Source organism: Argentina silus (genome assembly GCF_951799395.1).
Source record: "Argentina silus genome assembly, chromosome: 12".
NCBI classification, from domain to species: domain Eukaryota; kingdom Metazoa; phylum Chordata; class Actinopteri; order Argentiniformes; family Argentinidae; genus Argentina; species Argentina silus.
The window spans coordinates 5200380-5215016 of record NC_139666.1 but is presented as its reverse complement, the minus strand read 5'-3'; the positions used below and the strand labels follow the sequence as shown (position 1 = coordinate 5215016).

The following is a 14637-nucleotide window of genomic DNA, read 5'->3' as shown; positions in this document are numbered from 1 at the left end:
TTCAACTGTTGTTGATTTGATGTGAATGCAGTAAATCTTAAAAAATGTTCCCGGGACATCTGCTGCTCTTGTTGAATAACATATTTAGAGTTCAGAACATTTCACTTTAATTCAATAAGCGGATGCGGACCGGTCCTTGAAGCAGAAGCATGTGTCACAAGCAAGGGACTGACAGGGAAAAAGAACCTTCTACGATGGAACCTTCTTTACCTTCTACGATGGCACTATAAAACAAATACAAATGACATGATGTCCCTGTGTGAGATTCTCCAGGGAAGCAGCCAAGTGCTTTTTAAAAAGGCAGAGGTTTATTTGAACAGAATGGTAGTGATGGGAAGATGGGCTCTTTCTACTGACTCAGATCTTTTAGTGTCGCTGAGTCAAAAGAACTAATCTTTCAACAAATGTTGTTCATTTGATTCAGTAATGCCCAGAGCATGCAGGAGCCCCTGCTGGCGAGCGATTAACTGAAACTAAAGTCATGATTCCACAAGCCTTTTATTACTTTAGAGCTGTTATTTGGGTTAGGGTTAGGGATTTGAAATAGTGTGCTTCAAACACTGTTGAATTTGATTGCTAGGCATACAAATACGATTACTTCTTGATACCTTTGAAACAAGGTCATGACGCAGGCCACGTTGTGAACGACTCTTGACGGAATGCAACCAAAACTAGAATAGCCTAAAAGCTGTGTCACTAGAATAGCCTGTGTAACGCATGCTTTCAGAAAACGACGAAACTCAGATCATTCATTCTACAGGTTCTAGTTCCCCTGAACGAAGTAGTCACATTTACGGAGAAATAATTAGACAATTGGCGGTCGGAGCACGTCCAAGTCACTGAGCTGTAGGAGCGTGAACTAATCCTGCTGTAGCAGCAGGTCAAACCAACGAGTCACTCGGAAAGCGAATCATGACTCTCGAGTCAGCAAAAAAAGAGTCGTTCAAAAAAGAAGGAATCGTGAACTGCACGTCACCACAGAGCGGTGTGTTCAAAGAACGAGCGTTGGAGGGCTGAGAGCAGCGCCGTGACATTGCTCAAGGTGAGGCGCGTGCCGCGCGGTGACATCACAGCTGGCTCCCGGAGAGAGGGCACAGCCTCCCCAGACAGAACAACAGGCCAACATAATTAGGATAAGGTGAAGGTGGAGGGCAGACAGACAGACAATAACAAGCTACCAAAGAGCGAATGAAAAACATCACAAACTAGAGCATGTTGAAGTTCTCTGCGGCTAAAAAGAGGTCTAATATTAGAATGAGTCAAAGCCTATAAGAAGTCAATTCTACAAGCATAGTGGAGGCACGTAGTGTGTGAGTGAGTGTGTGTGTGTGGGTGTGTGTGTGTGTGTGTCGGTTTGTGGGTTTCACCTGTCCTGTTCGGTACATGGTCCACGGTTCGAAAAAAAAAAAAAAAAATTCAGATTCAAAAATTGTCCAATACTGAAGGCTAATAGCAACCGCACGGCATGCGCCTCACCTTGAGCAATGTCACAGCGCTGCTCTCAGCCCTTGTGTGTGTGTGTGTGGGTGTGTGTGTGTGTGTGTGTGTGGTCGTATCGTCTGTACCTGAGCTGCTGCTGGACGACGAGTCGCTGGAGGAGTCCGAGTCACTGTCACTGTCGCTGCTGTCACTGTCTGAGGAGGAGGAGGAGTCTGAGGAGGAAGAGGAGTCCGAGTCTGACGACTCCACCATCTGGTTCTGTGTCATGATCATCTTCGGGGCATTCTTCAGATGTTCGCGCAGTTCATCCCTATGGATATGAGACACCTTATATCACTGGTGAGGGATTACACAAGGCAATTGCTCTCGTGACAATTGGGCATGTTGTTTCAATCAATCAAAATTAAATGTTAACGGTATTGACGTTTCTAACTGTACTGATATTACATTTGACAACAAAACATCTCCTTACGTGACGTTTAAACAATACAGGGTGATGACAAAAGCAGCTAACACCAGCGGGGAAGGTACTTACGTGAGTCCACCCAGACCGATGGAGGTGAAGAAGTTAATGGCAAATCGTGTGTTTCTGGGGTTGTCACGTGGAAAGAGTCCCTCAAAGAACGGCTGCAACGTCCTGTAAGACAAACAAATTATTGTGAGACACTGTCTCACTCCACAACTCCACTGAGACAATCCATGTCTCACTCCACAACTCCACTGAGACAATCCATGTCTCACTCCACAACTCCACTGAGACACTCCATGTCTCACTCCACAACTCCACTGAGACAATCCATGCCAGGCATCGAACACACTAAACATCATTTCCTGTCCCAGCAATATTGTTGTAACATCATCCATATATGTACGGCAAGTGAGTTAAATCATAAAGTGAAAGACAAGACAGACGTACATGTCCTTCAGACGTTCGTTAAGCCTTGGTAGGCCCATGTAGGCGCACAGCTCCTGGAACAGAATCTTGACGAAGATTCGGCTGGACGATGTGGTCGTGTCCTCGCTTACTTTGATGCACTCCAGGACCTGTGAGACACAAAAAGACAGGCAGTGTACCAGACGCCTTAACAAAAGACAGGCAGTTTACCAGACACCTTAACAAAAGACAGGCAGTTTACCAGACACCTTAACAAAAGACAGGCAGTTTACCAGACACCTTAACAAAAGACAGCAGGGGAACAGGCACAAACAAGTGGATGTTGACAGAACAACTATTCACGTTGCCTAATGCTCATCGTTAGAGGAATCAATACCATTCAAAGCAGTATTGATGCAGAAAGGCATTCTCCAATGTAACTACAGAACGAGAGGACGCATGATGTCATGATGCACACAATGAGAGTAGAGGCAGAGTCAGCAGAAATACATACGCTCCACGGAACAGAATCTGTGTAAAGGAGGTGGGCGAACATTCTGGCCACGTTCCGCAGTTTATTGGTCTCGAGGCGATGGATGGTTTCGTATTGCTCCATGAAAATGGCCTCGAAGCTCTCCATGTAGTCCTTCTTCAGCAGGCAGAACCTCTGCAGATGCAACCCATAACAATGTTAGGAATCCAGGGGTGATGGAATGTATTCCCCATGCAACATTAATAGACTTCAACTGATGAAAACATTCTCAGGCATAGGAAGTATTATGTGTGATATAAATACACGCATAAGTACAGGAATTTAAGTGAAGCACATATTAGAACCCGACAGATATTGGATTTATGGGGTGCAAATTTCACCATTAGCCGTTATATCTGCCGATATTGTTTTTCAGTGGTGAAATGAAAAAGAGCTCACAGCTTTTCACAGAATTCCTTTTTAGCACAGGAGTCAGAAGAGAAACAATGGCAAAAAGATACTCAAAGTCTGATCATCCACTGAATTATATCAGTCATATTTAATTTGCAAAAACATACACAAATGCACTGTGAAATGCAGTCTTGAAACATACTGTTAGAATATCTCCTGCACTTTATTATTGTCAACCACTGTTATTTTCAATAGTGGTTTATTCCAGCCCTTCCCCTCACCAAGACGAACTTTAGCAAAGTGGTACATTCCGCTCTCTTCAAACTGCCATTGTGCTCCATGCTGTTGACAGACAGTTGATTGGAACTTCACACCCAAGCTGTTTCTGACAAGAACGTCATGGATACCGACTAAAGCCTGTTAACTGGTGAAATAAATGGTTGAGCTCACGTTACTTTCCAAAATTCAGCCATTTTACAGGCTAAAATTAAAATCTGTATCTATACATCTACTGCTCTGTAAAAACCCAACTACACTGATATTCTATAATTTCGGAATGTGAGGCTGACCGCACATCTTTGGCGCTGTGCTGGAGCATTATCAGAGGAATGTGCGCCGATACAGATATTTCTGTAAAAGGCCGATATCGGCTGATAATATTGGTGTCCGTTATATCTGTCGGGCTCTAGCACTTATGACGATTATGACGGACTTACCCCGGCCAGGAGGCCAAAGAACTTCTCATAGGTTCTCTGCTGGGCACAACAGTCCAGAATCATGTTGCACAGCTCTTTCTGTTGGAGGGAGAAAGAGAAACAGAAATAGTGTTAATCTGTGGAAAGAGAGGGTGAAAGAGAGAGAAAAAGAGAGAGTGAGAGAGAGGGGAGAGAGAGGAGAGAGAGGGGAGAGAGAGGAGAGAGAGAGAGGAGAGTGAAAGAGAGAGAGGGAGTGAGAGGAGAGAGAGGGGAGAGAGAGAAAGAGAGGGAGTGAGAGAGAGAGAGAGAGAGGAGAGAGAGACTGCTGGGCCAGGCCAGGCTGTATCTATGGGGGATAGAACAGGCCTGCTGCTGGCCTGAGAGGAGCTGCTCAGTCAGGCCCATCTGTTCATGGAACATTGAAAGTGCTGGAGCACTCACATGGGGAGGATAATGTGGCTACGGAAAGAAGGTAGAGGCCTGTATGGTGCCCTTCGGATAGCATATGGCTGGCTGTAGCGTTTGGAGAAACAGCAATCACCAGGCGAACACGACATGACAAAGACAGCAAAAATGAACAGCGCCGAGGCGTATGGGCAGCGCCGACTCTTGTCGAAGGAGGCGAGAAAGGTCCTCAATCAAAACATGTCACGGTTATTTCTCACAGGAATATTAAAAAGGAGGAGCAGAACGACACCCCAGCACCAGGCCTTCTGTCAAGGCCTGGCATTTACGCAGTATATTTCTGCTCCAATAGCCCTTCCCCATCATCCCCATTATCCCAGCTAGCAGCTTATTGATTTCGCCGGATCATATTTGCAACGAGGAAGTCCATTGGCTGTGTGTGATCAATCTCCACATTAGCGTTGCTGACAGACGAGAGGGAGAGGCTGGCCTGGCCGTGGCCGGGACCGCATTACACTGGCCAGGAGAGCTAGGGAGTGTTCCAGAGAACCACACTTGGGATGTGAAGAAAACCCAATACCCAAAAGTAATTTAGTTTATTATTACAAAAAAACAAACATTTAATTAGTTATTCATCATACTAAATGTTCTTATTCTATTTTCATTCTGCCTGTTACTACGCCAAGGTTATAACGTGCAGAGAGGTCTAGCTTAAGTTACTTACATTTTTATTTTTGATACTCATACTTTTTTAAACATATGATGACTTAAAATGCTAATTTGAAAAAGAATTTGGAACACTGCTGTTATACACCTTTAAAGCATTACACATTCCAAAATAATTCTGATACCGATTATGCTGTCATAATGTTTGTGTCTGGGTAGAAGTACTGGACTCAGTATTGAACTTTATAAACGGTTCCTTATTCACCATGCATTTCCTTACCATTACCTTCACTATGCACACCCCATCATTCCCTGGGCCCTTAAAAAGGTGTACAACCACAACATTGTTCTGATAATTTTTTGAAAAATAAATAATGCAAGTTCTTCCATCACTATGTAATTGTATGATTGAATTTGTGTTAAGCATAATCAAAACCAACATATGTATTTTATCCCTGGGTAGAAATAGGTAAATAAATAACAAATAATCGGTAGATTGTGTTATGAATAATCGTTATCTGCCCAGAATTGTCATATCGTTGCATCTCCACTTTTTTTAACTTTAAAAAAAAACAAGCATTAGAATATCTCTATTTAATATAACTATTTGCATTTAAATGGCACTTCAGTCATGAGAAAAGCAATGCATTAAAGCACTCTGCATCTCTCTCAGTACCTGGCTAAGATGTGGGAAGTCTGAATTGTCTTCACATCTTTCCTTGTTCTCTCCGACTCAGAGAAAGTGAGAGATCAAGTTGTGAGCAGACAGACTGGTGAGAAGATCCACCACATCTCAGCTGTGTAATTACGGAGAGGGAACAGTCTGGTGTTGGTGAGCACGTCTGGCGAGTGTCTCTACGGTGGATATAGACAAGACCTGCCAGAGACAGGAGGCTTGTATTCAGGGTGATGGGAGATAACTGTTTGACATTTTCCTTCTTCTGTGTTTTATTTGTAATACGTGGTTTGGTTTCTTTTCTTTCTGTGCTGCTGTGGGTGTTTGTGTGTGTGTGTGGTCGTGTGTGGGTGTGTGTGTGTGGGTGGGTGTGGGTGGAGGTCAGGCGTATTTCAAGCCTGTGCGCTTCAGCCAATTTGTGATGACTCATTTTGTTGTCATGCCATACGTTTGGCATGACAACAACAGAATTGGCGGCTTATACAGATCTGGAGCCAGGCAAGCACATTTCCCCATGCAGGATAAGAAAGTTGTCATATTGTATTGTTGCTTTTCAGACCAGCCTGTGAACAGTGGACACAGGCCTGACCTGAGCCTCACCTACTGAAGGAAGGCTTCGCCCACACCAAGGTCAACCACCTCAACACAATGAGATTACCTCCTCATCATCTCCATTGATATATTCAATCAAAGCTATGTGTAATCCCAGGGTGAGATGCTAAATCTGGGGGGGTTGTGGATGTGAATGACATGACAGTATCAACAAAACACAGTAATTGAGCTCAAATCACTTCTAACTAGTAGCTTTGACTAAGATACAGTCCAACAGGAGACATTTAAGACACGCACCTGTGGGGTCCCATGTCGAAGGTTGGGTACAATTGGATTATTAATCTCATTCCCAGACACTTCCGCCCCAAATGCTCGGAAGGTCTGGTGGACCAACGTATGAAACTTGGCCTTCGTTTACTCAAAAAAGACCAGGAGAAACTATTGGTCCTATAGCCATTGGCTTCACATCAATCATCTCTCACAGCAGTTCCACCCCATTGCTTGTGCACCACAGGTTTCTGATTCGGAGCCACATGATTCGCTGAAATATAGATGTTGACAAATACTTACTCAGTAAGTTCACTCCCACTCAGGCCAGGTTAGAGTTATTGTTATTCCAGGCTTAAATGTGCTGTGCCTGATAGGCTTATACTAACCTTGTTGCCAGGCTATCTGTATCATAGGCAGGCCAGTGGGACGTGAGCTCAGAGTCATCTGGTGTCATCTGCCACCTCTGAGGTCTCTGAGCCCCAGCAGCGGCGGCTCAGGTGAAGTTGTGACCAGGGTAATGACACCTTCCCCTTCATGTTTTAGCAGACCTCCTAATTTAACCGCTGTCAAACCTGATGGAGCATTGCTGCCCATGCAGCTCTCCGGTGAGAGGAAATGACAGGGCTCTGCTGTGCTTGTGAACTGGCGACTACTGATGCAGTCATTATCTGTACTGATGTCTCCATCCATCACAGATAGGATATCGAACCAGCAGCCTCAAGCTCTGGAGGAGCTAGACTCATCCTCAATACTCAACATCCCGGCAGGGCAATGTATTACTGTGTGTTCAAGCTAAAACCAGTCAGCGACAAAGCAAGTTTCCAATTTAAGTAGGCAGCATGAGACCTTCGAGAGACACGACTGGTGGCGATAAAACAGGCTCTATTTTATGCTAATTATCTGATATGACTTATGGGGACTCAGCGCTGTCAAGAGATCGCAATCGCTTTGAAGAGTTTGTTTCAGACATATTTTCGGAATAAATGGGGCCTTTGGAGATAGTGACCAAACAAAATACATCTATCAAGTATCTCCGTAAGGCGAGTCAACCACAGCCAAGGAGGACATCATGTTTTTGTACTTTTTACATTTGCATTTTGAGTTAATTCAGTGGAGTTAATGGAGACCATCTCATGGATTGCCAGTCATGGCATCTACAGCTAGCATCTATGAATTTGAGTGTGGTAACATGTCTTCCCATCCCTAATCTTTTTACTAAAAAAGTGGCAGGGAGACTGCTTTGTTATTGTTTGAATCCCTTTGTTATTGTTTAAATAGTCACTACTAAGTTCAGCTAACTTTAGCCACCGCTAACAACAAAACAAACAATGGGAGTAATAGTGGAACAAAACCTGAAATCAACACTGACTTGGTTGGAAGTTATTTGGCAACAAATGTTGAACCTTTTTGTGTGAACTACTTTCAAGGTAAGGAACCATCTATCTAAAGTAGTAAAAATAGTGAACTATCCCTTTAAGGTCTCCCTTGTAGCGTCAACTCGGCTGCCAGTCCAGGAATCTCCATCACTGCCCCCTCATTGCAGCTGGGTGTAGCCTCGCACCCCCGCCCCCCGCCCTAGTGCTCTGGGTTAGGAGGAAACAGGGGGATTTCCTGTCAGCATTACGCCTTAAGCCCATGGTCCTCTCGTCCTCCACCAGCACCTGTGTCTCTGTGTAGGGGGCTTTAAGGATAAATGCAGGGCCGTGGAGGGCGGCGAGATCTGTTCCCCTACAGCACGTGCTGTCCTTTCCCCTTCTCGTATGCTACCTTTGGCTGGGTGACTAAACCGAGGCGGCCTAGTGACGGCGTGTGTAGCCTGGTAGAAGGACACGGTGACAAACACGGATCTGACACAACCTCTACCCCTAAGAGCAACAGTTGTACACACCAGAACATTACCCCCCGTTACTACACCGTCTCAGAGTAAACACTATGCAAATAGCGCTGGAAATGGTGCCATCAAGTCCTACTACAAAAACACTATTTTGAGGTCAACAGTTCGTGGCAATGATTACGTCACCATGTGAAATCATAAGGGTATTAGAGTCAATTATATTCATAGAGTAACAATTACATTTCTGACAGAATACGTGCTCCTGCAGAATAACACCACGTGTGCATCAAGGTTACAGAACACACACACACACACACACACACACACACACACACACACGGAATCCTGTATGAAGGCAGCGTTGTCCCCGCTGAATGCTCTTAGCGCTAGATAGCTGAACAGACGAGGCCCCCTCCATCGGCCAACCCTCAGTGGGAGTCCAATACTGAGTTAATGCACCTGCCATCACACCTAGGCATGGGGGACAGGGTCCTCTGTGTGTGTGTGTGAGTGTGTGTGTGTGTCCTCGACCCTCCCTCCGCCAGAAGGGTCTCCTTGCAGCTACGCAGGAAGATGAAAACTCAAATCAATAATAGGAGGACAGGAGGATGCTAGGTTTGTCACAGAAAAATAAATTGTCCATTAACCCCTATGGAGGGAAGGAAATTACTTTTCAATTGTCTTTTTCCCCTTTCGGTTCACAACACACACTGGGTTAAGGTAAGGTGTTTTTGTTAAACAAGTCACATCACCTGGGGGGGGAAAAAATCGAGCAAACTTAATTGCAACAGCAATATAATTCCTAAAAACAGACCTTGAGGCCTCTGCGGCTGAGCAACTAAAAAACCCAGAACATCGGAGATCGTAATCTGCTCTAAAGCCTCAACTAGGCTAAAACCGCCATAGCCTTGCTATACTGTACACATTAGTAACTAACCTGCTGTGTGTGACATTTCAATGGGCAATGAGCGTAAATACGCGTGCGCGCATAAATCTGAATGTAAAGACCATCAACGTACTGCCGTCATTAGGCAATTTCACTACTTGAGCGAGTATGTTGTTTGCTGTGCACTGCGTTTGCTGTAATTTATCTAGCCAGTTGAGGGGTAGGGGAAGGGGAGAGAGAGGGGAAGAGGGGTGGGGAGAGTGGGGAGTGGAGATGAGAGGAGGGCAGACAAAAGGAGAGGAGGGGAGAGAAGCAGGGGAGAGGGGAAATGGGAAAGAGGGAAAGGAGCCGATAGTAGAGGAGAGAGGGGGCAGATGTGCTGCGTGAATAAATGACAGCCACAGCTGTGGAGCTCGAGTGCTCTTCATTTGCAACCGTGACGTGTTCTTCTCTGACAAGGGCAACAACCGTAATCGGCTCCACTGCAGTCCATGGTCTCCTTTTTTTTTTACCTCATAAAAAACACACACACCATAGAGAAACACAGCCTCATACATCTAACCGCATCGGCAAGCCCCATCCCACATCTATTACATTTAGGTACAACACCGCATTTATTCTGTATACAAAAAAAAAAAAAGTCAAAACTCGTCATATTTTTCGACATCACAGGAAGCAGGCCTAATTATCATGAGAAGAAATCCACGAGTGTGCTTTGCTGTTTTCACACAGTTGAAGCATCAATTTAAATGCCTTTAAAAAAATATTGTCAATTGAAATTAATTTATTCGTTGACCTGGAGAAGCGCGAGTCATCGAGTGACAATAGAGAGAGAATGTTCTGTTCTTCTCCTCTGATGCTCTTGCATTACAGGGCCTGCGTTAGTACAAGACAAGTGAGTAGTGATAGTTAGCAATGTCCTTGTATTTTAGGGCCTTGCCTGCCTGCGTGTGTGTGTGTGTGTGTGCGCGCTTGGTTTAATCATGTTGAATGTGTGTGTCCTTAATGAGGCTTGTGAGAAGCGTGTGAGCCACTCGCTGGGTGATGTACAGCCCCTCAGCTCTCATTACAGTCAAAGCCATTCCTTCAGCACGCTCTCTCTCTCATACACACACACACACACACACACACACACACACACACACGGTAATAGGCCAAGAGAGAGAGGGTGAAACAGTAAGAGAGACAGAGAGAGAGAGAGAGAGAGATGCGCAGCAGCACCTGTTCATTTAAATCTTTCTGTTGTTTGTTTGCAAATCATTTTTGCAAATGGTTTGGTTTTGAGCGCTTTCTGACCTTCTCTCTTTCTGCCAGTCCTAATTACTGAAATTCCTCCGATTGGTGTTAGAGGGCTGCAAATAACTGTTATAAACGTGCCTCTGCTCTGTAACCCTCTGTTCGCCTGCCCCTGAACCAAGGGTGTTATATCAACAGATAGCATAACAGCACCACCTCTTTTGGACTGCTATTGATAGGGCATCAACACTTACACGTCACAGGCGACAACAGCAAGATCCGGCTCATTTCTGGAAATATAATAAGGTGACCAAGGCTGTTATATCAATAGAATAATAAGGTGTTCTATAAGGGCAGGTGCAGTGAATACGGTTGTTGAACTAAGGCGAGTCCTCCCGCCGTCTTTCTCTCCACTGTTCTCAGCGAGCGTCTTTCTCCTCTCCTCACTCCACCACGCCCGCAATGGTACTGCTATTCTCTGGACAGTGGCACTGCTATCCTCTGGACAGTGGCACTCAAAATTCTGGCTTTTTTCAGGCTCGGGGTGATGACATGCCTGATGTCGGGCTCAGGCCTCATCTCGACAGGCCCGGATCGGGCTTGAATTTACAGGCCAGATTGAAACAGCTTCCAAGTAAAGCATATTCGTCGCACAAGGGCAGTAGGGTCATTCATCAACACCCAAGTCTACACTTTCATCAACAACATTTTGAATATTGCGAAATGGATTTATTTTCATCTGAATTACCGGCTATCGGAAACCCTGGAGGGAACTAGTGAGGCGAGAGAAAGACAGATAGATACGGAGAGAAAGACGAGGAAGAGGGTGTCAGATAGGGGGGCCAGCACATATGTGGTGTGACGACTCCGGGCCTTATGGAAGGTCTGGATCTCCGCCACGTGCTGCTGATACACACTGACGCCATCCTACGGTGCACACACAAGCACGCACACCCTCCTCCTCAGCTTCAGCTTCGCCCCCATGTAACTCCCCAGTGAAGCCACCATGACAGCATTTAACCAACTCAAACAAAACAATCTTCACAACAGAAGTTTCATGCAACATTACTTCCACATGCACATTTGCTTGAACAGCATTTAGCCGTCAACGCAATTCTGGGCATAGGCTTCATAGAGCCTGATAGTGTTATACAAGAAAAACAAACTTAAATCGACGTTAACACACGATTGCGTGTGTTTACATTGAACATTAAGAAATGAGGCAGAGTGCCAGGGCCATGGCTAAGTGGTATCACGCCCGACAACGAGGCATTACTGCTGGGACCGGGCAGACTGGCCCGTGAGCCCTCTCCCTCTGCTTCCCTCTCAGCTTTTCGGCTGTCCCAATAAGTGAAAAGGAAAAAGGGAGAAAAAGAAGAAGAAGAGGGAGTCTAACTCTCCATCCAGGTGCTATAGGATAACTAATACTCATTCCTCTCCCCTTCAACTCCCCAGGTCGTCGCTGCAAATAACACAACGGATAAATAAAAAAATAAAATAAAAAAAAAGGCTGAGCACTGGCCTGCCTACCGCAACAACCACGGTCAGGATCACAGCCACGAGGAAGCAGAAAAACGTGGCGACACCTGACTTCTAAATGTCTCATAATGATGCATTTCTGCTGTAAGGGCATGCTGATGAGGAACACACAAGCATAAGTTCAGAGGACTTGCTCATTAAAAGGCCATATGTTGGCCTCAATAGACAAATGTAAGCAAGCTTACAGGGATAGTTAACTTCATCACACCTACAATTTTCAGGGTAAGGAACCTGAGTTACACACACACCACCGGTCCAGTGAGCTCCATCTACCACTCATGCGATGCCAGAGAACTACAAGGCCAGCATGGCAAAATCCGATGAATTATTTGGGTCTTAAAGCTGGCTGAACGCAGTACTACGCTCAAGAACAGCCACTCGATACGGTGTTATACAACCGGCCCCCCCTGGGCGATATGGCACAGAAGAGTACTCATGATGCACACCTCACTGGTTCCTTTCAGAGAGGGAGAAAGACAGATGGATGAAAGATGCTTTTTAAACCATCAACCATGTCACAACCGGCTTTATTTTCAAACCATCCCCCACCTCCTTAAAAAAAAAAGAAAAAAAAGAAAAGACCTTCACTTTCTGTATAGTATGTTCAAATTTCTTACAATATTATTATATATATATATTTTGTAATTTTACAAGGGCCTTCATATACAGCAAATCATAGCAGATGATGACACAGATATTTGTAACAAATAAGTGCCGAATAAATAACAAACAAGTGCCCTTCTTAATGTCTGCATCCACTGCCATACAGAGAATATTTGAGAGCCAGAGAAAAAATAACAATCCCACTCACAGAAACATAGTGTGGGAAGGCTCCTGGAGAGAACATGACCCATCACCACAGCTTTTTAAGGGAACATAAGGTATGTTATATAAACCACAAGCAGGGCAGCATATTTTGTTACATAAAATCTGTAGGTTAGAAAATCAGCTGGAGCCTATATGAGGTGAGATTGCTTCTAAATACACTCATTCCTACTGAAGACTAAAGGATAGGAAGCTTATGATAATGTACAAAGCTCAAAATGGGACACCGAAGGGGAAACAAGCAGTTGACCTGTTGAATCATTGGAGGGAACTCCCGGTGTCTAAATTACAGGCTTTATTTGCCATTCCAAAGCCGCAAAACAAGGACATTAACTTGACAAATGTTTCCCTAGTGACAACCGTGTCTCCAACCACCCTGGAACACTGGAAATAAATATTTAGACGGAGCTCGGGGTTAGAATAAACAGCACTGGAGGGGAGACTAGAGATAATGAATATTCAGTTAAAATGTGCTGAAGTGGCCCTTTAAGGTCGCCTCAACAGCGGCTAATGTTCGCACTGGTCCAAACGTACACATCACAGAGATCTGCTTGTTGTAGCTTACCGTTTGGCTGTCAGGAAAGTCCATCTTGATCAGCTTGTGGGCGCACTCCTCAAAGTCCAAACTGTTAAAAAGAGAAACATACCACATAAGTCATTACCACCTACTTTCAGCACAACAAAAAAAGAAATACATCATTATCTTTAATAGTAGGAGGCAAAATGGATACAAAATGTTATTGCACGTGTCCCTTCCGAACAGCTTTATCAACCTATGTGGACTAGAGCAGAATAATACAGTAGTTGTAGTAGTAGTAGTAGTTGTAGTAGTAGTAGTAGTTGTAGTAGTTGTAGTAGTAGTAGTTGTAGTAGTAGTAGTTGTAGTAGTAGTAGCAACTGATCGCTCCACTTTCCTTTACCAAGTTTGTTTTAGAAGTAGGTGTTCGGGGTTTGGAGCCAAACACAAACTGACAAGATAAAGTGAGAATGACTCATGAATATCATATGGTAATGGGGACATTATCTTTAATGACTGTAAATTACCAATGCTACTGGTTAAGTACTCAAAAACCATGAACATATTTCTCATCAGTCCACCATAAGTAGGCTGTGATGCCAACTATATTTTGCATACAAGCTGCATAGACATCCTAATGACTAGCTTGTATTTACTTCCTGGAAAAGTGAAATGATACGTCTTGACACAATAATAACTAAAATAAATAATTTCAAGAATAATATTTTCGAGTAAAGTACTCCTTTAAAGCTACTTATACTGGGACACTGACTAATGCAGACACATTAAGTCAATGTTTACTTTTTCCTTGAGTCATCATCCACACTCATTTCAAGACTGTGAACAGGTCTGTCTCCTGTCAGAGACTGTCTGTGGGGCACTTTGTGGCGTAGCACACTAATGCGCATACCACATAATCGCAAGGTTCCCGGTTCGGTTCCTGGTTCGATTCCGACCCTCGACATACCTTGCATGCCGGCCTCTCTCACCCATCCTTCCTGTCAATCTCTACTGTCTCTATCCCAATGAAGCAGAAATGTCCTCAAAACATATTTATAAAAAAAAAAAAAATAGACTGTGAAATGTTTCCAAACTTCCATCCAACACAACTGAAAGACTGGCAGCAAGACAGCATAGTGAAAACATGATGGAGAGCTGTGGGAACACCGAGGACCTGGCGTTTCATTAGGACATGGCTAGCAGTACTCTGCATCTGGGTGCTAACTGCTGAAACGGCTTACCAACACCCGCACACACACACACACACACACACACACACACACACACACAGTTGAGGCCTCAACACATCTGACTCAGTGTCTCTGGCATTCCAGCTGAA

The 14637-nt window shown here is 44.5% G+C and overlaps 1 protein-coding gene across 1 annotated transcript in view; it reads right to left on the bottom strand.

The window, feature by feature from the left end:
• Positions 1 to 14637, bottom strand: part of cwc22 (CWC22 spliceosome associated protein homolog) — a 30212-nt gene that overhangs the window by 2543 nt on the left and 13032 nt on the right. The window contains exons 15-20 of the mRNA XM_083681618.1: positions 13347 to 13407; positions 3914 to 3991; positions 2829 to 2981; positions 2357 to 2484; positions 1976 to 2077; positions 1566 to 1750 (exon numbers count right to left, since the gene is read on the bottom strand). Coding sequence (XP_083537744.1) covers positions 1566 to 1750; positions 1976 to 2077; positions 2357 to 2484; positions 2829 to 2981; positions 3914 to 3991; positions 13347 to 13407 — 707 coding nt within the window. The remainder of the gene's footprint in view (positions 1 to 1565; positions 1751 to 1975; positions 2078 to 2356; positions 2485 to 2828; positions 2982 to 3913; positions 3992 to 13346; positions 13408 to 14637) is intronic.